At 34.3% G+C, this 24,121-nt stretch overlaps 2 protein-coding genes across 5 annotated transcripts; one reads left to right on the top strand and one right to left on the bottom strand.

Annotated features, from left to right (window-relative positions):
* The first annotated feature begins 4,347 nt into the window (after window positions 1-4,347).
* Window positions 4,348-7,930, top strand: LOC104612460 (uncharacterized). The gene has a single exon (XM_010279877.3). It carries the CDS (start codon window positions 4,940-4,942, stop codon window positions 6,998-7,000), a length of 2,061 nt encoding a protein of 686 aa, XP_010278179.2. The 5' UTR covers window positions 4,348-4,939; the 3' UTR covers window positions 7,001-7,930.
* A 2,005-nt stretch (window positions 7,931-9,935) lies between these two features.
* On the bottom strand, window positions 9,936-22,374 carry LOC104612459 (calmodulin calcium-dependent NAD kinase-like). Of its 4 annotated transcripts, none has more exons than XM_088895069.1 (10): window positions 22,228-22,374; window positions 21,874-22,074; window positions 21,749-21,802; window positions 21,355-21,578; window positions 21,199-21,260; window positions 18,458-18,661; window positions 13,196-13,346; window positions 12,138-12,460; window positions 11,853-11,997; window positions 9,936-10,501 (listed from the first exon to the last, which is right to left on the bottom strand). In XM_088895069.1, the coding sequence occupies exons 1-10, from the start codon at window positions 22,235-22,237 to the stop codon at window positions 10,259-10,261; spliced, it is 1,617 nt and encodes a 538-aa protein (XP_088751195.1). In that variant the 5' UTR covers window positions 22,238-22,374; the 3' UTR covers window positions 9,936-10,258. The 4 variants fall into 4 exon arrangements, with proteins under 4 accessions (XP_088751195.1, XP_088751196.1, XP_088751197.1 ...); XM_088895070.1 differs by having other exon boundaries at window positions 13,196-13,322; window positions 22,228-22,373; XM_088895071.1 differs by lacking the exon at window positions 21,749-21,802.
* Window positions 22,375-24,121: the final 1,747 nt, after the last annotated feature.

The raw sequence follows: 24,121 nt of genomic DNA, 5'->3' as shown, positions 1-24,121 counted from the left end.
TAATTATTTGATTAAGGCATGTAAAAATACATAAACTATCAATTACCATTGACATAAAATTCAAAATATTATTTAATTCAACACAGTATATGAAATTTATATGTTTTCTAACAATATGCAGGTCAGGAGGGTTGGGTTTAGCCTAATACCTTACCTTAGCTGTACCTGTATGTGTTGTAGAATTCCAAAGCCCATACCCAGTTCCCCAAAAAAATTTGCCTTGTTGGGGATGGTAGAGGTGGGTATCCACCCAATAGGGTAGAAATTGACATCCCTAAAAATCACAGACAAAAAAAAAGCATAGAAACGGAAAAAATTATAAAATAATACATAACTTTGAATGAGTATTTTTGTAATTTTATCATTATCATACATAAAGCCTATTAACGGGGTGGGATGGGGTAATGTGCTGAAATCTGAATTCATGTGGCTCTTTGTCACAAATAAAGTTTTTTTTTGTTTTGGTATCTTTAACAACTCTGACAAAGGTGGTAATGGCAGGACTCAATCCGTGTATCTACTGAGACTGCCCAACTAACATACCAACTGGCCACTACCCAAATGGTTTGTCGCAAATAAAGTTTGGGGCCAAATGCCACTTCCATGAAAAGTATAGGGCTGCAGTATCTAATTTACCTCCTAAAATATTCAAAATTTAGTTGTTTTGGTCACATGCTTTGTTATTTTGGTTGTGAAAAAGCAAAACTATAAATTTTTATACTTAGAATTTCAAAAAAAAAAATAAAGTTCGCTTCAACATCTATTTGAAAAATGTTCTGAAATTTTGGTGAAAGTAAATTTGTAAAGCCTATTGAAAGTTGAAACCAACGTATCCTAAGAAAGGCTCGTTTGGGAGGGCTTTACTTGAATACATCTAGTGGCTTTAGGTTATGTTTTGTGATTAAGTGGTTGTTAAAATAAGTATTTATTGTACAAGTACTTATTTTAACAACCACTTAAGGTTGTTTGGTGACCTATTTGCCAAATCACTTATTGTGTTTTTTAAGCACTTATTCGGGTGGGAATGTTTGGTGAACTACTTTCCCCAAATCACTTATGTTAGTGTAAATGACAATTTTAACCCTCATTTCACTCATACATATAAACAATACTTTTCACATATTATACTATACATTTCAATGAAAAATTGTCACATCAACGCCTCGTGACACATGAGAGTCCATGTGGGCTCACACTTTGAGTTCCACATGGACCTAAATAATAATAATAATAATTGTACTTCTAGAAAGTATTTTCAAGGAATAGTTTTCATAAAATGCTTTCAGAAAGTTCTTTCAAGGAGCAGTTTTTACAAAATACTTTCAAGGAGCAATTTTCATAAAATACTTTTAGGAAGTAGTAGTTTTCACAAAATACTTCTAGAAATATGGCCAATATTTTGGATTTTGGTGGATGTGTGAATAGATAATATTGAAGGGGGGGGGGGGGGATATTATTAACATATTAAAAAAGTGACTAATCATCTTGCCGTAATGGTGGAATCATTCTTGTATCATCTGGTTCCTCTTATTATGTCCAATAACATGAAGGAAAATGGCTAATTATTCCTCTACCAAACATCCTTACTGTTTTCAATGAGACCACACTCTTTCAATGTATTGAATAGTTGTATAAACACATACGACAAAGTTCATACAATTAGCCATCATGTCCTTCGAAGAGAGATTGTGTGTACACTGCACTAATGTAGTCTATGGTGTGTTTGGGTTTTTTGTGAATCCAATTATCATAGTAAAATTTACTCATCATAGAGGCAACCTCCATAATGCACTCCATCCTCCTCATCGTTGTCTAGCACCCCATTGTAAGATAAACTACTTTTGGAATTTGACTCGGTATTTGATACTACCTCAGTCTCAATTTTGAATTTCTTATTAGTATTCATCTCTTATACTATCGTGCAATTTAATAAATACAAACAATATTTATAATCATAGAATGGAAGGCATAATGGAAAAAGAAACAAATACTCAATTACCATTGAAATGTAAAGTAAATCAAGTCCAACAATACTAATCCTAACACATACTTAACAAAATAAAGAGTACTCAAGTTCTCAAGTTTGTAGGACAAGAAAACAAAACACAGATGGATAAATATATATCACACTCTCTTAGGATGCTCGTACAACTCTTTAATCATCTTCAAATGCAAAGCCAGAGACCCAATTGCAATAATCAAGTTACAGAATTTATCCTTCATGAACTAGAGACCAGCAAATATGAATAGAGGACTCCCCTCCTCAATCTTAGGGATTTCACTTAGGAGGTTCATGCAATGTTCCATAGAGCTTAGCCTTGTGCCCTTGGCAGCTCTTTGAGCCTATTAGCTCAAATGCAAAAGAAATTCTTTCTAGGTTCTTTTTAATCCGTATAGCCCCCGTTGTCTTCTTTCTCCTAGTAGAATTATTACACTCCCCTATGTCTCTAGGGATAATCCTATGTGGGTGAATGCTAGCTAGGACCATTCCAGCCTTTTGCATTGTTTCAAATGCCTTCATGAGTGTTTATGACTCATGGTATAATTCCTCATCCATCCGGTCATCATCCAGAGTCGGTTGTGTTAACAGTACCACCTTTGGTAGTACACCCTTGTTTGGTGCCCAACTATTGTAATCGTGGGCAACCGTGCCATTAAATATGATGTCCAAATCTGCCACATGGGAAAGATCCTTGTGTAGTTTGGGAGTCCACATAGCCTAGGACCTCCCCCCATTTTTCTCTTGACTACTAGCCATAACCTACAAGTTATAATAATAATAACAATAACAATAACAATAGCAATGGGAATTAAAAAAAATAAAATAAAATTTATTATACATATTAATAATAAAGCAATAAATGAAAAATTGAATTATTAAGAAAAATAAAAACATCATCAATATGCAATGAGGATTTTAAAAAATAAAATAGGATGCATATTAATAATAAAATAATTAATGAAAATCTTGATTATTCATAAAGAAAATACAAAGAACATCCCTAATATTCAATGATGAGTTGAAAAATAAAATATGATAAAATTTATTATACATATTAGTAATAAATCAATAAATGAAAATTTGGATTATTCAAAAAAATATAAAAAACATCACCAATATGCAATGAGAATTAAAAAAAAAAATAAAATAGGATAAAATTTGTTATACATATTAATAATAAAGCAATAAATAAAAATTCAGATTATTCAAAAAAATAAAAAATCACCAATATGCAATGGGAATTTAAAAAAATAAAATAGGATAAAATTTATTATACATATTAATAATAAAGCAATGAATGAAAATTTGGATTATTCAAATAAAGTAAAAAAATCATCACCATTAAATTTAACAAATAAAAAATGCAATGAGAATTTAACAAATATTCATATAAAAATTCAAAAAAAAAAGTGCAATTCACAAATCAAGAAAAAATGTAAATATTTAGCTAATTATTAATCACAACAACATATAAGACATCACAAATATTCATCTAAAAATAAAGAAAAAATGCAAACACTTAACTAATTATTAATCACAACAAAATATGAAAAACATTACAAATATTCATATAAAAAATCAACATAAAATGCAATCACAAATCAAGAAAAAGTGCAAACATTTAACTAATTATTCATACAAAAAAATCATGAAAAAAATTCTATAACCACATATTTCAGCATATTTTTTGCATGATCTTCAACAATGCCCAAAAATCCTACTTATCCATAGAAATCATCACACAAACAATGCACAAAAACCCTACATAAATATTTGGAATTTTTCATCTATGAAAATCTGAAAAAATCGATTCAGGTAAATATTCATCCAAAATAACTAAAACACGGCTTATTTGGGCGAACTAACCTTCGTTTGCCGACGTCTGGATGGTGGGTTGTCACCATTAAACACGCCCAAAACAGATTTGAAAACACAAAAGAGGAGTTTTAGGCATTTAAAAAGTCCGCAAAACTAGTTCATATCTAAATAAAAATGCATTAAACGGTGGACAATAGCAAAACGACCTGATCACCGACCATTTTCCTCACAATGCCGGTCGTTGCTCGTCGCGAGATGTTTTGTGTGCCACCCCTGCATCTCTTGTGTTCGAATGGAAGGAAGAGGGAAGAAACCCTCACGGGGGTATAATGGGGATTTAAAAAATCTAAGGGCTGAATCGTCCCATATTGTTTTCCAAGAAGTGTTAAAACAGAAGCAACTCCCATGTCACTTTTTGTTTAAATGTTTCTTTTTAAGAAAACGTACTTACTGACTTTTTTACCAAATATGCACAATTACTTAATTACCACTATATGATCTCAGTAATTAAAAATAATTATTAAAACAAGTGCTGTGAAATAGTCCGAGCTTTGACAGGGAGTCGTCTCGTCACCAGACAGTATAAACATGGGCATTTGGGCAACATCGCTGTACTGTGATTGCCACCGCTCATTAACCATTGTTTGGCAACGAATTTGGATTTGACAATTTATTTGGAAATTGAAGAATCCAAGAAGGGAAGTGATCAGTTATCACACGAGTGCGGTTTTCAGCTCTGACTGAATCGGTGCAAATAAGGGTAATCTAGCTTTAAGTGATTAGTTATGAACTTATCAGTACAGACTACAGAGCCTCGGGCTTTGCTGCAGTTCAATGCTTTATGTCTTATTGGGAAATTTATGTAGTAAGAGTAAAGAGACAGCTAATCCCAGGGTAATCTAGCACAAGGGACCATTGTGATTGTGCAATGGAGGTGTTTGCTAAAAAGTCGTGTCCATTTTCGCAGTTGGCACAACTCGGAATTCCTCACCGAACTCCGCCAAACAAGACAAAGTGACAAACTAAAGGTAGAGAACGTGGTTGCAGAGAAGTGCTTTCGTAGTTGATGCTCCCGGCTGCTGGTGTGGGAGCTACAGTTGCTTCATCTTCCCAGCTTCAATGATGATAACAAGGGTATTTATCACACTACTGCCTTATTCAGGTGCCACCAAAAATAATGCTTTCGTTTATCAAATTCAAATGGGTGGTACTACTACTACTACTACTAGCGTTCTTTTTCTTCCATCTTTTCGTTACAAAACTATGAGAAATTCAGCTCGTGATCTTTCGAATCGTACTCAGCAAGAAAATTTAATGATTAGTCGGTGTAAATCGGGTTTACTTATTCTTGATGACGCACTAGGTTTCTTTGATAGCATGACTAAGACGAAACCCATTCCTTCAATTTCTGTTTTCAATCACATACTGGGGGCTATCGCCAACATGAAACAGTATCCTTACGTTCTCTCTCTGTATAAGCAATTACACTCTTTTGAAATCCGACCGGACGTATGTACACTCAACATCTTAATGAACAGTGTCTGTCACTTGTCCCAGGTCGAGTTGGGTTTTTCTGTCTTGGGGAACATCATTAAACGTGGTTATGAGCCAAATGCTGTAACTTTCAGTACACTCATTAGGGGGCTCTGTATAGAAGATAGAGTTGCACAATCGATGGAATTGTTAAGCAAAATATTGGAGAATGGTTACCCATGCAATGAAGTCATCTATGGAACAATGATTAATGGACTTTGCAAAACAGGAAATACTGGTATGGCTCTTTGGTTGCTCAGGGAGATGGAGAGGAAGGGGAATTTGAAGCCTAATATAATAGTGTATAACACGATTATTGATGGTCTTTGCAAAGACAGACTAATAGATGAGGCTCTTGAACTTTTCTCGGAAATGATTTCCAAGGGTCTATTTCCGAATGTCATCACTTGCAACTCTTTACTTCATGGTTTGTGCAATTTAAACTGGAGGAAAGAAGCCACATACATTTTACAAAACATGGTTGATTGTGGAATCTCACCAGATACAATAACCTTTAACATTCTGATTGATGTTCTTTGCAAGGAAGGGAAAACCTCTGAAGCACAATCCCTGCTAGAAGTAATGTTACAACGCAGTGTGAGGCCTAATATCATCACTTATACTTCTTTAATTCATGGTTTATGCAGTTCAGGTGAATGGAAAGATGCCATGAGGTTATTCAATGAAATGGTTGGACGTGGAATCTTGCCGAATGTTGTCACATTTAACACGGTGGTAGATGCTCTCTGCAAAGAAGGGAAGGCTAGGGAAGCACATCAGCTGTTAGACATAATGATTCAAAGAGGTGAGAAGCCAAATACTACCACGTGCAATTCATTGATGGATGGGTACTGTTTGAAAGGAAAAATGGATGAGGCAACAACAGTCTTTGATTCCATGTTGAGTATGGGCTGTGAGCCAAGTGTTGTTACCTATAGCATTCTGATCAATGGGTATTGCAAGAATCGAAGGATAAATGATGCAATGAAGGTCTTTAGAGAAATGACTCTCAGGGGAGTGCTGCCTGACATTGCTACTTATAACAGTCTTATAGGCGGGTTGTGCCAAGTTGGCCAAGTTGGTTCTGCACAAGAACTCTTCAGTAACATGCATTCTTATGGCCACAGCCCCGGTCTACATACATACTCTATATTGATGAATGGGTTGTGCAATAACAATTGTCTTGATGAGGCAGTGAATTTGTTTCAGGAGATGGAAACTAAAGGAGTTTTTCCTGATATTGTAATCTTCACCATCCTTATTGACGGAATGTGTAGAGCTGGTAAAATTGAGGATGCAAGAGGATTATTGAATTCCATCTCTGCTAGAGGATTAGAGCCTGATGTTAAAACATATGGTGCAATGATAGGTGGTCTTTGTAAAGAAGGTTTGTTGGAGGAGGCTGAGGATATGCTAATGAAAATGGAAGAAAAGGGTTGTTTACCAGATGATCTTATTTTCAACACTATGGTTCGAGAATTTCTCCAATGGAATGAAATTAAAAAGGCAATGCAGCTTCTTCATGATATGGTTAAAAGAGGTTTTTCACCTGATGCATCTACCACAACTATGATAGTGAATTTGATTGCCAGTGATGGGCCAAATAGTAAATATCTTGAAATGTTCCATAAATTTTTTCCAAAATGATATATATAAGCTGGTGATACGGCTCAGAGCCAAGTTGATAATCACTGACTCTAAGTTTGTTTCTTGTCTTCTCAAGTCACCTAAAGGACATTTGCCACTGGGTGGGGTGGGAGTGGTGGGATTCTAGGGAAGGGTGCTTCTGTATGACTATCTCTTTCAGATATGGTCTTTTTTGTCTCTTGAGTTCACCTCATTTCAGTGACAAAACAGTAGCAGCTGGCTGAAAATTAGAGTTTGAAGCATGCCTTTTCCTTCTCTTGGTTGAGACTGTTAAGAGAGGTACAAGATGTTTTATGTTTGGTTTCTGTGAGAAAAGGTTTTGAGATTAGTAATGGGTTGTATAAGCACAGGTCTTTAGCCTTAGAGACTCTTCAACTTACAATATTGAGGAGTTTTCAACTTGCAGCAAACCCTACTCATTTCTCATCATTGCTTTGATGAAAATCTCACCCATTGATTTCCAACTTCTTGGATGAGTTTAGGTTCTACTTGTATTGGATCCATTGGGATATGTACATAATACCTGTGACCATGTTATAGACTCACTTGATTTCTACTAGGAGCAGCAATTGGAATTTGTTGTTGTAAATTATTGAAGCTGTTACAGAGATATGGTGAGATACCTTAACATCTGGAACTCGTTTTTATTTGGACAATAACCTTTTTCCTTCTTTGTAGGACTCTAGTTGCATAGTTGTATCTGTTCCTTTTTGGGTAAGATGAATCAAGCATACAACCTCTTGTATGCAGTCCAATTTGGACAATCTACTTTAAGTGCATTTTTTCCCTCTTCAAATCGTCTTATCACAGTGGCAAACAATTGCAGCTGCAGAAAATTTGTATTTCAAACATTTGTATCCTTTCTTTTTGGCTTCGGATTAGTTAAAGCTTAAAAGAGGTACAACAAGAAAAGTTTGACTTGTTTTATCATAGGCATATCTCTATGTTCATATTTTAACAGATTAGGGGCTGATGTATTGTGCTCAAATCTACAGCTCATAATTTGGTTAATTCCTGCATTAGAACTATGATGTTGAAGATTCCAACTTAGTTGATCTTTTAAGAGAAGATTTATGTTTTATCATAAACATAAATTGGTGATTGTTTCTTTCCCCAATCATATACCATTGAGCAAGCAAGAGTGCTAAGTTTGTTAGAATGGATGGGAAAGGATTTCAGTATTGCAGTTTCCTTTTTCTTTTTCTATTCCTTTTCTTCTTTTCTCCTTAATGTAGATGCAATAAGCAAAGGATTCCTATGTGCAAGCAGGGGCTTTACCAGTGTACAGAAGGGGGGGCAGACAATATTTTGTGAGCACTGTGCCAGATAAGGCTCTGGATTTTGTTTTTTGTTTTTTTTTTCACAAATGGCTTGTTTTTTTTGAAATAATGAAGGGAAAATCTCAAGAAGAGTGTGTGACAGATGGGATAGAGGTTGTAGGGGCCCAGAAGGGCAAGACGTGGCAAACCCTTTGAAAATGTTGTGAATTGATATGATCTCTTAAGTGATTTCTTCTAAGCATTTTTCTGATTCACTACTATTGCCTTATTTAGTAGGTTTTTCCTATTTCTAATGTTTGACTGGAGCTGGTTTATCTGCACCTGGTGCGTTCCCCCCAGGTTCCTTGTTGAGCTCTGATTGCTCTGGTACACTTCTTTCATGCTTTTAATTTATAAATTTACTTTGCTCCTCATACTGTAAAGGAAAAAAGAAACATCTTTTTATTCAAGACAATTGGAGGGTAGAAAAGACTGACCAAAGTATTCAAAATTGACAAGTTTTAGTTCCTTGTAGGCCCCATAAGATAAAAACTGAAAGATATAATCATACAACGTATTAGCATGAGGAAAACTAAACCTTATACAAATCAAACCAAATCAATAGGTAAGAACTCCATTGGGTCCCTTGGTGGAAAGTCAAATATGCAATTAACTTAATAGACTCCTCAGAGGAGTAACTGATGCTGGGAACATGATTTTTTGCAATCTATTCAGAAAGAGTGAATTTGGTGCCTTTATATCATGATTTTGAGACAGATTGCTGCTGAAATTGTAATGGTCCCGAACTGCTTAATTTTTTTTTCTTTGTAAATTTTAAATGCTTATGTGGCCTAATTTTCTTTACGTAATGTATCATTCTCAACTTAGTATTTTTCTAGTTAAATCCTCCATATACATGAAAGCTGGATAACCATGGCCTTTAATCTATACATAAAATCATAATAAATCATATTTATCTACTGTAGAAAGTGAACCAAAAGGAGGAGCTTCAATATTTGAAGAAAATAATATTTAATGTGCTATTTACTTGAAGTGCAAGATTACGAAACAATTTTGTAGGAGATTATATATATAGCTCAATCATGTTAAAGTTGGCTTAGTTGAGAGAAGTAAGTCTTTTTTTATATATTTTGGATAAATTTCACTAACACCCCCTATGCTTTCAAAATACTTTACAGCTTCCCTTATTTCTGTCAAAATGTTTTTGACCACCCCTGTCTTCTTATTACTGTCATCCTATGAACGGAAGGTGCTCCAAGAAAAAAAAAAAAAAATCCTGAGGTTAAATTTGGTTTGATAGAAAATAAGAGAGGAACAGAAAGTTAAGGGAAAGTTCTTAACATTTTTATGGATTTCCTTAAGAACTTCCCCTCAAATTTCTCTTTCTCTTATTTCTACCAAACCAAACACAGCCTAACGCGTAGTTAGTCAAATATTAGATTAACAAAAATGCAACGCAAGTTGGTTATTTTGGAGTTCTAGAAATATTTTACAGGTCTTGTGATGACTGATGATGTGCCGTTTATCTCATTGACATATTAATAACAGAGAAGGGTGAGTGATATCAAAATTCTTGTTACAAAGGTGATCAAAAACATTTTTCAAAAATTTACTTTTTTTTGGTAAGACAGGAAAGTAAATTAATATTGAAGAATGAAAAAAAAGGAAACACAAGAGATATAAGAGCATTGAGGGAAATATCCAGTGTTTTAAATTCCGAATTTCAATGGCAGAAGCTTTAAGTCGATGGCCATTTTGCTTGTTTCATGTGTTTTAATCTCTTCCAACACAGAAAGTGTCTCCGTAGAAGTATTGCTGGAAATTGTATTGGCATGATCTACACAGATTTACAAGAACAAATTTCACAGTTAATCTGAACTCTGAAGCACGCGGCTACCCCCTACAAACCTGGGGTTATATATGGAACTTGGTTAGGGCTATCTCGTTGGCAATGGATCATGATGAGTATGCTACTCCATTATTCTGAAGTCTGATTTTCAGCCTTCTTGATGGCCATCTTTAGTTCCTGTTGAAAATTGCTCCTTGAAGGTGACAAAACAATGTCTTTCCAAACTGAACCATCTTCATATGTTGGATCTGGGTCTGTGTAGAGTTCATCTATAGATTCTGCCTCTTCATTCAACATGCATACTGCCCTTAAGCACCGGAATTCTTGTGGATCAATCAGCAAACTGCTGTCTCCGTCTTTCCATGCTATTAGCTTCACCAACACCAATTATGTCAGTGATATTATAAGTTGGGAAAATCACCAAAAAAGGGTATCTAATATATCAAAGGACTGTAGTCAGGCAATAGCCCCTCCCGTTCAGTCATGTGGCATTCCAACTTTTTAGAAAAGAGGATCTCAAAAGTGGTTAATTCCACTTTCGAATAGAATTATCTTATAAGTGGTTTATTTAAACACATTCCACTTTGAAGTGATACAAACATGACTATTTATAAAAAACACATTAAAAACTTAAAATAAATTTATCAAAGAAATAGTAAACACCAATTAAAGTGGGTTTCTGTTTACAAATAAGACCTCATTTAATCTCTTAAATTAAAAACAACATAAATTAATAGAGATTTTCAAACATAGTAGGTGGAAATAGATTGTAAATTACAAAGATGTAAGACCCGTATTAATTTTTCTAATTTAATTTTTTATAGTTAAATAATAAATTTCAAACTAAATAATATGGGGTCATTCTCTAGTGAATATTTTAAAAATGGGTTTTAGCCTTTAGGGGTAACCCTAATGCCTAATTGCTTTTTAATGATTAAGGATCATGGAAGAATTATTTTGGAGGTAAAACATGAAAGAATAAAAACCGCCGTCTTACTTTTAGAAACAGGAAAGCTTACTATTACTACGTATTGTAACATGTGAGACCTTGTCGAGGGGCCAACCAACATGCTTCAGTTCAAAACTCAATGCTACTACATCTCCAAATTAAGCCAGGCACTTTTTTTTTGAATAATTTTTAAATGAAGGTTAAAGTAGTCAGTTTTCAAAAATCCATTTTCCTTTGGTAATTTGTATTCCCTCAAAGGCCAAAACAACAATTATGTTAAGCCCCAATTTGGGAGTCTTTTTTTAATTAAGCGCCTGTTGGAATAATCACTTACTTAAGGCTGGGTCCAACCAATAAGAATACTTATTCAGAGAAATAAGTCCGTTTTAAATAAGCATCCAAGAAGGTGCTTCAGCATTTATTGAAAAAGCACTTACTAATTTTGGATCTGTTTTGACAGAAGCACCTATACTACTACTATTTGAAAGAAGCACTCATTCTAAGTTTCTAACAATAAGCACTAAGAACCTTAACTCTAAAAGCAATAATGTGATAAGATTAGCCCTAAAGATAATATTTAATAAATATAATCAAGAACATATGGTCATATATAATACCCAGCATGATTATAGGAATTGCACAAAAAAACAATCCACTAAAAAGTGGGCACCCACTAGATATATAAAACACCAATTTTTTTACAAGATTAATTTGCAGACCAGAAAGAGAATAATCAGTACTTAATATTAACAATAATGGATAGAAGATATATACCTTAGGTGGGCCTCCCGAATCGTTGGTGCAATATAGCCTGGCATTGTCAACTAGCATACAGTATCTTTCAAATGCGTTTGCAAATCTCTTGTGAGATTTCAACTGTGACTTCACTCTCACAGCTCTTCCCTTTATAATTGCTCTCCTGTGGAATATTCCCCAATATCGTATTAGTCTTGCATGATCAAATGAATATTCTTACATATCTGAATAAACAAAGGAAAAGAAAAAGAAAGAAGAGAAAATTCTGTATCAAATATATCATACAATCTTTATAATTAATACCTGATGCCTCTGACAACGGCCAAATAAGCATCACAAACAACTCCAACCAACTCTATTCTGTATGGTTTCCTTGGCTCGGTTTCCTCTCGAACCTGTTTTCGTTCTTCTACTTCTTCCCAGTAGTTTTCAGTTACAGACCCATCACTGGCAACCTTGTATCCTACTCCCATACGGTACCGTCGGCGGTGAACGTTCCTAACCATTGCGATTGTCTGCTCGACAAAGGGTTCCCACGACATAGTACCGTCCATGATCACATCCCGTCCTTCGTTGAGTGCTGTCACTAAGAGAGATGATGCAGCATCGGTAGACGATTGGTGCACCTGTTATGATTTGATTTTGTTACGTTATAAAGATGATTTAAAATCAAGTTAATAAGTGGCATCGAAGATCCAACCCAGAAATCATTAGGCATTTAGGCTGTGTTTGATTGCAATGCAGATAAATTTACACTGCTGCAGAATTATGGCAGAACAAATGATTGAGTGTAAATTTTGATTTATTTTTGTTTCAAATTTTAGTTTATTTTGTTTGATTGCAGTATAAGTAAAGTAAATTAAGACATAGAACAGAATAAAGTAAAACCCAAAACAAAATTAAATGAGAATTTGCATTTTGTTTTCATTTGCATTCTCATGCATTTGTACTAGTACAACTAAATTTGTACTGCAATCAAACACAGCCTTATGTGTAATTTTATTTGCACTAATGCATTAAAAAGTGCAAATTTGATTCACTTTGTATTTGGGTTTCACTCTATTTTGCATTCCTCTACTTTTGTACTATAGGCTGTGTTTGATTGCAGTGCAAATTTATAAAACCATGCCAATGTAAACTCTAACTTATTTTTGTTTCAAATTTTAACTTATTTTATTTGATTGCAATACAAATAAAATAAATTATACATGAAATGAAGCAGAATAAAATAAAATCCAAAACAAAATTAAATAAAAGATTATATATTTTTTCATTTGCACAAAACAAATAAAATTGCACTGCAACCAAATGCAAATGCAGCCATAACAAATGAAATTGCGGAGAGAGAGAGAGGAAATGACCAGCTCAGCGGTTTGAATCAAGTCGTGGTGGCCCTTAGAGTTAAGGGCTCGAAAAATGACGTCCGACTCTTTGAAAGCATCTGCCTCCACCACCACTGCCTTCGCGGCCGCGTCCTTCCAGAAAGCTCTGCATGCAAAGTCCCCAAGTTTTCTAAGCACAGAAACCATCATCACATACTATTTTATTTTCATTTTGTTAAATTTGTATACACTCAAGTGAGTGATTATCTATTTACCAAAAAAAGTGACTGATGATCGCTCGCAGTAAAAATATTGTATATTCAAAGTATTTGATTAAATAATTAGTATGGATAATTAGCTTCAGTCAGTTTTGGCCTTTGTGTTTACTGGTCAATGTGTATGTGATTTGTACTTAGAAATTTTAGATGAGGGTAGTATTATATATAATTTTTCTCACTTATTTTTTCTGTATTTTTTTATATATTTGTGCATAAAAATAATTTTTATTTATTCAGTTTTTTAATATGATGAATATAGTATATTACAAATGTATTTCAATGATTTCTATATATTTTATGTATTTTTTTTATAATTTGTGTTTTTTTTTTATCTTTTTATATGATAAACGACTTAAACATATCCTGAATTTTGGTTAATTAATTTTAACATACCCTAAATTTTGCGGAAGGACTTATACATGCATTGGCACGTTACTTCCTCTACTCAAATGATGAAAATGGTAACAATCTCTCTTTCTGTATATATAACAGAGTAATCAGTTTCCTGGCTTTTGGTTGCTGGCCTTATTGAGGCATTTTTATGAACAATGGGGTGGGCTGGTGGGTAAGTAGGGTAGGGGTGGCCTAGCATGTGGGCTGGGCGTGCCCAGGGGTGGGACACTAGGCGCAAGGGGAGGGGGTCTTTTGTTTATGTTGCACTTAGAGAAGGGGATGTTGGGCCAAGAGAGGATTTTTATGGACTTGGTCCATTCATACAATTCGTCGAACTGGTGGCGGCTATCTCTGTTTTCTAACCCAGATCAATTTGTAGTCTACTGATTATTAGGGGTGGATTCGAGCTGAGCTGAGTCGAATAACTAGCTATTCGAGTTCGGTTTGTCAAGGTAGTATGAGGCTCAAGCTCAGTTCGAGCTAGAATCTTGAGCTCAAGCTCGGCTCGAGTCAAAAGCTTATAAGCTCGAGCTCAATTTGAGAAAAATGTTTTATAAAACAAATTATATATAAAAAATATTTTTATTTGATATTTAAAAAATTAAGAATTATAATAATTAGTTATTATTATATATAAAAATAAAAATATTCTATATATAATATTATTATTATATATATTATTTTCTATAGTTTTATATTATTATATGTATGTATGTATGTATATAACTATTCGAGCTCTGCTCACGTGCCTCACAAGTCGAGCTTTATTAGGCTCAAGCTCGGCTCAATTAATAAACGAGCCTGTAAATTGGGCTCAAGCTCGGATGAAATTGAGCCGAGCTGAGCTTTTCACGAGACAAGCTCAAATAGCTCGTGAAAAGTTCGGCTCGTGGCCACCCCTACTGATTATTAATAGGGTAGAGAAGGGTAAAATGGGGTTTTTAACAATTAAATAGGCCACATAACCTCATATTTATTTGTTATTAACATTTTTTCAATAGAGGGTATATTTAAGTTGTGGGGTCAACCCACAAGGTATGTATAAATCCATTTGTAAAACTCAAGGTATGCTTATGTCAATTAACCAAAATCCAGGATACGTAAGAGGTCTAAAATGGGCCCTGTCGCCCTCCCCAGGGATAATTTGGGGGGTTGGCCTGGCACGGCCCATGGCCCAAGCCTGCGTGGGCTTGTGTTGTGGGCCTGGGTCGGGCGGGTTACAAGCCATGCCAGGCCTTGGGTGTGGCTGAATTGGGTCAGACTATTTTTTTTTTGTTTGTTTTTTGACATTTTTGTTTTTTTATTTCTTCGCTAAGTAAAACTAAAATACTTAACTTTCATTTGGGAACTATTTGAAAAAAAATAAGAAATCTTACAAAGAAATGAAAAAAATACTTAACCAAATAAGAAGTCAAAGAGACAAAAACTCAAAGTGAATAACAAATTGGAAGAAAAATAGGAATTTTATTTCATTTAAATTTGAATGATACAAAGTATACAATGGTTGGATAAATGAAATATAAAAATTGGAAAATGGAATAAATTAATAAAATATAAAAAACACAATATAGTTACAAATTGAAAATAAAAAATTATGTTATTAAAAAATGTCAAATAAATTTAAATAAAATTAAAACAAAATTTACAATAATTTGAAAAAATGCTATACAACTATTGAGTATACAAAAAATATTGACTTCATCATTTTCTCCTATTGTTCTTGACTTTGATCATTGTAGGAATTGAAAATGGTGGAGGATAGGGATATTTATAGAAATTGTTAAATTGGTGTGATAAGAATGGTGGAGGATAGGGCTATTTATAGGAGTTGAAAATAATTCAATTGCCCAAAATACCCTAAAAACTAGTCATTTTTTAGTTGTTAGGAGGGGTATTTTGGTCATTATAAAGTTATTTATCACTTTACCCAAAATGCCCCTCAGGCCCCTAACTAGCTGTTATATAGTTGTTGGGGGGCATTTGTGTCATTCTTTCTCCCCCAAAACCAAAATACATAAATACCCCCTACATAGTTGTTTATTGCTGTTGGGGGAGGGTATTTCTATAAAAAAACCCCATTTGTTGGACCTAGAACCCTCGGCTTAGCATGGCCCAGACCATTTGTTGGACCTGGCAAGGCCCATGTGTTGTCATGCCGTGCTGGTCCAAATTCGTGCTAGGTCGTGGGCGGCACGATCCAATTTACACCTCTATGTATGTTTAAGTCTTTTACCCTAATTTTTATTATTTAGTTATAACATCATTGGAGGGTGGGTATTGGTGCAATGGTTGGGTTGCTCCAATTTGACTTGGGTGGTCGGGGTTCAAATTTTGGAAACAACCTCTTTATATGTGTAAGGATAAGGTTGTATACACCTCTCCCTCCCATACCCATATTGCCATGAGCCTTGTGCACTGGGCTACCTTTTTTTATAACATAATTGGTTGACCCATTTAACCTGAATGGTTGAATTGCTTACTTGACACTTAGATAGAAGAACAATTTAGTTTTTGGGTCAATTTTAAGAAAACATGGGTTTTATATTATTAAAAGTATTGGATATAGATCTAATTAATAAAATTTATTGATGAGAAAAATACCTTAAATAAATATTTTAATGAGAAAAAATAGAAAGAGTTTTTTTTTTTTCGGTAATAAGAATAGAAGGAGTTAATACCTTAAGCATATGACTTGGTGATAGGGAATTAAATGAGGTGAAAAATACTAGTTCTCATTACATTGTTTGCCCTCATAATTAGAGGGGGACTAAATTTAAAAAATATGGGTACTTTAGTAAAAAAAAAGTTCCACAAGGTCATCCATACTTTTAATAGTAGATAGATATAAATGTGCTCAAATTTTTTACAATTTCTTTTTATATTTCTATGCATAAAACATATTTCTTATTTATATCACACTTATTGTTTCACCAAAAAAAATTATCACACTTATTGTTGTTCAATATAATGAATGTACAATATTAGAAATTTGTCTAAAAGTTTTCTACAAGATTTATGTATCTTTTTATTTTTGTATTTTTCTCTTTCTTGTAATTTTTATTATTTAATTATGAACTAAAGGTTAAAACATTTAACCAGAAAGTTGAACTATTGACTTGCCACCAAACATGAAAATAATTACATATTTTATTTGGGTTTTAAATTTTGTATTTCATCTCCTTCTTCAATAAAAACTCTTCCAAATAAAAATTTGACCTGTAGTAATGTAATCTGAATTTCATTTCGTAAACTTATTTATCTACAAAAGCAAAGAGATGTAAAGTGTTATTTTAAATTCTGCCTTATTTCATAAGATCTAGAAGCACTTTTACAACCTTCTCTTTGTTTGAGGATATTTCAATTGCACTCTTTTTGAATTGAGAATGAGGGCCTTTCTTAAATTGTCCCTCGATCAAAAGGACATAATGCAGATGAAGCATTAACTTCATAAACTTATTTCTTAGGTATAACATTTGCTACAATATCAATGGCTTATCTCATCATTCTTTCCACATGAATGAGCAGTTATTGAAGTGTTGTTTTTAAGATCAACGTGTGGATTTATGGATAGGATGCAAACGGATCGGATCAGTTTGAATCAGGATATATCTGAATCTGATCCAATACTATTAATAGCATATCCAATCTGAAAATTCAATCAAATCTCATAAACATGAATTTGAATTCAAATTCGATGAGGAAGTCGGATATTCGGATTTGATACGCTCCAATTTATTTTTTAGAAACATTAATAAATTATTAAAAGAAAAATAAAATATAACAATTTAAATAAAGAAAACAAAAAAAATACAAGTATGTTTTCAACTATTTTCATCATATATATACATGTTTTTTATAAAAAAATAAATAACATACATATGTGTTATATATATTTATATAAAAACATAAATATCATATATATCGGATAGGATAAGGGGGGGTGGGGGATTAGATTTCTGATTGGATCCTATTATCCAATTTGTTCTGATCTGAAGATTCGAAATGGGGATATTTGAATCCAATAAAATAGGATCAGATTGGATCATGATATGATCCATTTGCACCCTTATTTATGGATTCTTGTTTATTGCATTTGTTTTTCTTTAATATGATCAATATAAAATATTAGTCATGTGCCCAATTTTTTTCTATATATATATATATTTTATTTTTATATGTTTTATATTTATTTTTATTAAAAATATTATTTAATTATGATATCATGGATTGACCCATTTGACCTAGATGGTTGGATTGCTTACCCACCACCTAGATAGAAGAATGATTTCATTTTTGAGTCAACTAAAAAAACATGGGTTTTATATTGTCAAAAGTATTGGATATAAATTTAATTAGTAAGAAATACCTTAAATGTAGAATTTAATGAAAAATAATGAGAATTATTATCTTAAATATAAGATTTCCTAAAAGTGAATTAAATAAAATAAAAAATAGTAATTCAAGTTACAATTAGAGATGAAGTAAATTAAAAAATAGATATTTTAGTTAAAAAAAAATTTCACACCCTAATTTGTACTTTCAATAATAATATAGATATAGGTTGTATTCATCATAATATTAATGCAATTCATTAATTTTAAGCAATAAAAAAGTTTAAATGAGTTCTTACTGGTTGAGTATCTCCTTGAGGATTGTGCTTTTTCCGGCTCCCATTCCACCACCCAACAACAGTAGCACCGGACTTCTCTCACTATGGGCCGCTGGTACCATCACGTCTGTTTGTGGGTTCCCAATCGCTTTCATCTCCTCCACTAATGTAGAGAACAATCTTGTAATCTTCAAGTCCTTGGTCACCTTATCAAATCTCTGTTTCCTATAAACCAATCAAATAAACCTTGTATGATTGTGATGATAAAATAATAACAATACAAGTGCAATTTAGGGCTGTTCATGAGTTCGGTCAAATCGGTCAATCCGATCCAACTCGAACTGAGTTTGGCAGCTTTCTTAAATTACTTGTCGTTTTCGATTCTTCAAATACGTTAACCTTAGATGATGGGTCGACTTCAGTTTGAACATGTGTAAACTGACCAAAATTGGTCCGAACCGATTATAGACATATATTAAGTAGGGCTTAAAAAGGATAGTGGGGATGACCAGCAGACCAAGGTAATCAAATCGTGAAATTGGCCCTTCATGGTTGGGTCGGTTTTTCTTTATGATCGATCGGTTTCAATTTGATTGTTCAGCAATCAGAAAGGTTAGCTCGGTTGGTCAAAATTCTTGCAACCAAACCGACCCAACCTGTGTACATGCCTAATAATCTTATATTCTTATTGAAAACCAAAACAGTGGACATATAGTTTTAGCTTTCTAGAGGAAGAATACTAGGGTAAATTATTTCTATCTAGGCCTGCATTTCCCCGTCTATACACCCACATCAAATCTAACGCAAGTTACCTGAACACAATGACTGTTTAGTGGGCTGTGGAATCAATGATAATGTTCTCACTGATCATAAAATTGTGGGTTTTATATATTTTATCACTGACATAGGGCGTTATGCCGTTATCAGTGGTTCCACAACCCTGCTGGGCCATATTCTCAAAACTTCTGGGCTCTAATAGAAGTCTTTCTTTCAAGCTTGAGCCTGCCTAGACCCACATCACATCTAACTTTGATTAGCTGAACGCAATGACTATTTAGTGGGTATCGAACCAACCAATGATAATGCCTCACACCAGTCATAAAATACATGGAACCCACGAGTGAGAGATTGAATGGTGTGGGTTTCATGTATTCTATGGCTTGCGTGGGGCGTTACCAAGTATCAATTTATCATTGGTTCCACAGCTTTGCTGGCCCTGGACATATATATATTATGGGACCTGGGTACGGTTGGGCCGGGTTCAAGCAGCCCTATGTGTATGTTGTCTCTATCCCAGAAAAATCCAACCTGGGCCCGGCCCACTGTTTCATTATTGAAGCCCTTTGATGGGTATATGTAGTTGCATCCACATAACTGCCATGTCTGTCACTAGCTAACCGTTGACACTTTAAACAAGAGATGTCAATTTTGATCTCTCTTCAAATACTCATGACAGATTTCTATACAAAACATTTTTTGTGGCCATTCTTAATTCAAAATGGTCTTAAATCAAATAGCTTTTCAGCCATTGTAGTCAAAACACCTACTACTTCAAATGTCAACCATGATCATATAATAAATTAAAATAAAGATGATATGGAAATATAAAATGCAAGAAAACTTGTGAGTTGTGATGATGATGATGATAGACAATGTCTTAATCACAATTATTAATATAATATAAGCTTTTACCAAAATAATTATTAATATATAGGCAGCCTTTTCACTTGTATGGCCGTGTAGAGAAGGATCCTACTAGTTTCATGCAAAAAAAAAGAATTAAAAAAAAAATTGTTGAAACCTTATTTGGTAATTTCATTCATCTCCTCTGAACTGTCTGACATAGTTGCAATTAGACCTCTTTTGTTAAGAATCCTTCAAATAGGTATGAAAACGTCTAAAATATTCATACAGTTGTTTATGAACCAAAATGTTTATTTTCTAAATTTTCTCTTCATATGAATCGCTAGCTCAAAGGCTCCAAACCCTTCTAATCTTTTGTCAAATTTGCCTTTGATATCAATCACTTAAAAGTAAAAGTGCAATCTTAAATTCTTTATTTTTTATTGTTTATAAAGCTTTTTTTATCTTTTAAAAATCAGACTAAATAGTAATTGTATGGATATTTTAGACATTTTGTGCCTCTTGTTAAAGGTTTCTAAAAGTCAAAAAGTTCAGGGAAGGTAATTGCAATTACCAAGTTTTGGAGAAGGTTTCAGTAATTTACCCAAAAAAACACTTCTGTCCGTCTGTGGATTAAGAAAACCATATTAGTTAAACCATGCCACCCGACCCGAGAGCTCTGTGGCTGCAAATTGACCAGACAGAACCTGCTCCATCTATAAGCTCTCGCTGAGGTAGTTATTCAGTTGGAGAGGTCCTGCATGGATTCGGATCAACCCGATCCAACCGTAGGTTGGTAGGATACGGATTACGGATAAACCCATCCGGAAGAGCTGGCAATTGAGATCTACAACTCTAGAAGATGTAGGTGGGAGAAGTGTTCTACAGGCGCTAATGCCGCAGGTTGACGACGACGAATGAAGAACGTGATCATTGCCTGTGAACCAGCACAGTTTTCCAACTTCCAAGCCTACGGTTATGATTTCTGAGCTCTGAGCTGGGGCTCAGCTCTCCAAGCCCAAAACTGATCGAAGTTCATTTTCTGAGGCCCATAACTAGTAACAAAGATAAAGACTCTGAGGGCCGATAAGGCGATAAGGTCATAAGTCAAAACCAGTAATAAATAGTTAAAGACCCACCTGGTAGCTGCCATGACCATGTTTTTAAGCTTTCCTTTGGGTTCAGAATCTGCAGTCAGTACCTGAAAATAAAACAAAGAAAGAAAGATTGAAGTTGTTGGTTATTTCTCTTAAATTGATTAATGTCTTGGTTGTGAAGCTTGAATGCTTGATTACCTGACTGATCATGAGCGAAGCATGGCTCCAATGGAAGGCAAAATAACTGAGAATGCATTTATCAAATTCCTCTACCAGCTTTGCAAACAGAGTATCGGCATCTGGGTCATTAGCGAAGAAGGCATAGATTTCATCTTCACACCCTTTTGATTTCCTCAGGTAATCGTTTGCTAACTTGCGCAGTTGCGGGCACTCGTTTTTGTCTGTAAAACCAATCTGTCTACCTGCATCCCCAAAATGGAAAAAAAAAAACAATTAAAGAAATTGTAAATTGTTTTGATCAAGAAAAGGGCAATCTCCATTTATGGCTTCTGTGTCCGTTTCATCTCTCAGTTCCTATCTCAATTGAATCAAAAGTATCCAACAATTGAAAAAGAACAAGTAATCAGAGCACCCCGGTTCCTGTTCGTTGCGTTCGGTTCCTCTTTACTGATTGTTGTAGTAAAACCTGGAAAGAAGGAAAGAGAAAACAGATAATTCGAGGTGGGTGTAGGCGGAATTGGATCATCACATCATTACCTACATAGCGAGAGAACCTTTCGAGCTTATCAACGTGACCGGAATCCGTCAGGCATAACAGCGGAATGATCTTGCGATCAATAACCGGGTGATTTCGACAAGGATAGTGCATCGCAGAGGCAGCGGCAGCGGCAGCCGTGATGATTCCGATGGAAGAGGCGGCGAGGATCGGTAGGTTGAGGGTGCTACTGCTAGCTCCATCTATAGAAAGGGGTGAGATGGAAAGGAAGAGAAGATCACTACGGTTGGTAACAGTGAGATAACTGAAGAAAGAGCCAAAGGAGAGGTCAATTCATGAGTGGAGGGTGACGCAGAAGACCATTCCACCCGTCATTGCTGCACTCCAAAACTTACCTTTCTCCATGCCTTATTTGAATACTAAGAAGAGACAGCAGAAAGAAGGAGAAGACTAGAGGAATTAGAGTGAACAGAGAGACTCTTTGATTTGAGAATGGAGAAACGGCAATCTGCCATTGCCTATCTCAAACTACTTGTAGGGTCGTCGATTCCTGTTTTATATTACTTGGGATGATTGGATGAAGATAGGGGCATGCATGGATCATGCATCCAAACAGTTGAGAGATGATCAGGTGCACGTCCACCGGTACTGGTGGGGTTAATTTACTACGGTTTGATGCTCTCTTTTACGGTGTGGGACCCACATCGCATCTGTGATTCTTTGTGATCTGTCTTATAACGCGGGTATGCCTGTGGGGTCATTTCCTGAATTTGATAACCATCTTGTTTGACTTCTTCTGGCATGGGAGGTGGTGGGGGAGAGTTGATACTTACTCCAGCTGAACATCCAGGTCTACAGTTATAGCGTAGACGTGGACCACGTGGTATCAGAACCATTGGGTTTTTTAATAGGTCTAACCTCTAAGGTTGATTCAAATTCGGATATCCAGATTCCATTCGAATCCAATAAATCGGATTATTGAGGTGACTCGGATAAAATCGCCAACCTACGAGGCTACTACAACTCTTGTCTATAATAAAATATGTAATACCCTACCTTTTAATAAGGGCTGTCAACGGTTTTAGTTCTTAATCGTTTAGAATAGGGAAAATCTATGATGATGCGGAAAAAATATGGCACGGGAAGAGTTTTGACCGATCAATTATGAATTTTGATAAATAACACCCGATTGGCTATCACGTTTATAATTCTAGTTGATTGATCAGAAAATTTTCAGATATCATAATCGAATATTATCTATTTGGAATTAGTTATATTCAATCCCGAATTGATTCAAACTCGATCCGAGTCATTATATATATATATATATAGTGGGGGCCCATGCGAGGATGGGCACCCCTCCTTGTCTCTCGCCCCCATAAGTTAAGACATTCTACTTTATCCCTGCCCTAACCCCAATGGTGGGGCAAGGCACCCATTCCCCGTTGCCCATCGGGGGTAGAGAATCCCCAAATTTTCCCCACCTTGAGACAACTATCTAAAAAAATCTAATTTATGGATGTTTTACAAATATGATTACGGGAATTAGGGGGTATTTTAAGAATTTGATTATAGCAATTTGGGGGTATTTTATAAATGAAACTATGGGATCCTAGGATTATAAGAATATGAGAAAAACTTAGAGATATTTTAAAAATCAATATTAAATCTATGGATATTTTACTAATTTACCATCAGGTTTGGGGAATTATATAAAATTCCCATCCCTAATTTGGGGCAAAAACATTTTCCCTGTCCCCACCTCGCCTTTGCCACCTCTACAATTCTAATAATTTTCTATAACTAATTAACTACAGTGGATTAAATAACAATAAATTACAATATTTTATAATAATTTCCGCAAAATTATTGAAATTGTTACCGATTAGTACTAATGTATAATAAATTAGTTATTTACGGTAACAATAAATTGATATAAATTATTTACTATTAATCAACGTAAATGTAATTATAATAAATTAACGTAATTATGGTACATTACATTATTTTTAATTAAAAGTAAACCATTTGTTGTTAATTAATGTAAAACCAGGTATGGTCAAAGTCAACCAAGTGGTCTAGATCAGTGTGGATAGACTTAATAATTTGCCTAAATTTTTTAATATTTATTTAGTTGAATAATAATAATAGATTATTATTTAAATAGTTTTGGAGAATATTTTTTCATAGATTAATTTCTTTATTTTTTAATTACTTATTTAAAAAATAATTATGGATTATTAGTTAAAGAGTTTCCCTAAATTATTTGATAATTGTTAACTATAATTA

Source organism: Nelumbo nucifera, chromosome 1 (assembly GCF_055504915.1).
Source record: "Nelumbo nucifera cultivar China Antique chromosome 1, China Antique-T2T, whole genome shotgun sequence".
NCBI lineage: Eukaryota > Viridiplantae > Streptophyta > Magnoliopsida > Proteales > Nelumbonaceae > Nelumbo > Nelumbo nucifera.
This window is presented reverse-complemented; position numbering and strand designations above follow the sequence as displayed.

Coding starts and splice junctions, on each gene's coding strand:
- LOC104612460 (XM_010279877.3), top strand. CDS start 4,940: ATGATGATAACAAGGGTATTTATCACACTACTGCCTTATTCAGGTGCC.
- LOC104612459 (XM_088895069.1), bottom strand. Junction 21,261..21,354: donor CTTCGCTCATGATCAGTCAG/GTAATCAAGCAT, acceptor TTTTATTTTCAG/GTACTGACTGCAGATTCTGA. Junction 12,461..13,195: donor TGATTCAAACCGCTGAGCTG/GTCATTTCCTCT, acceptor AAATCATAACAG/GTGCACCAATCGTCTACCGA.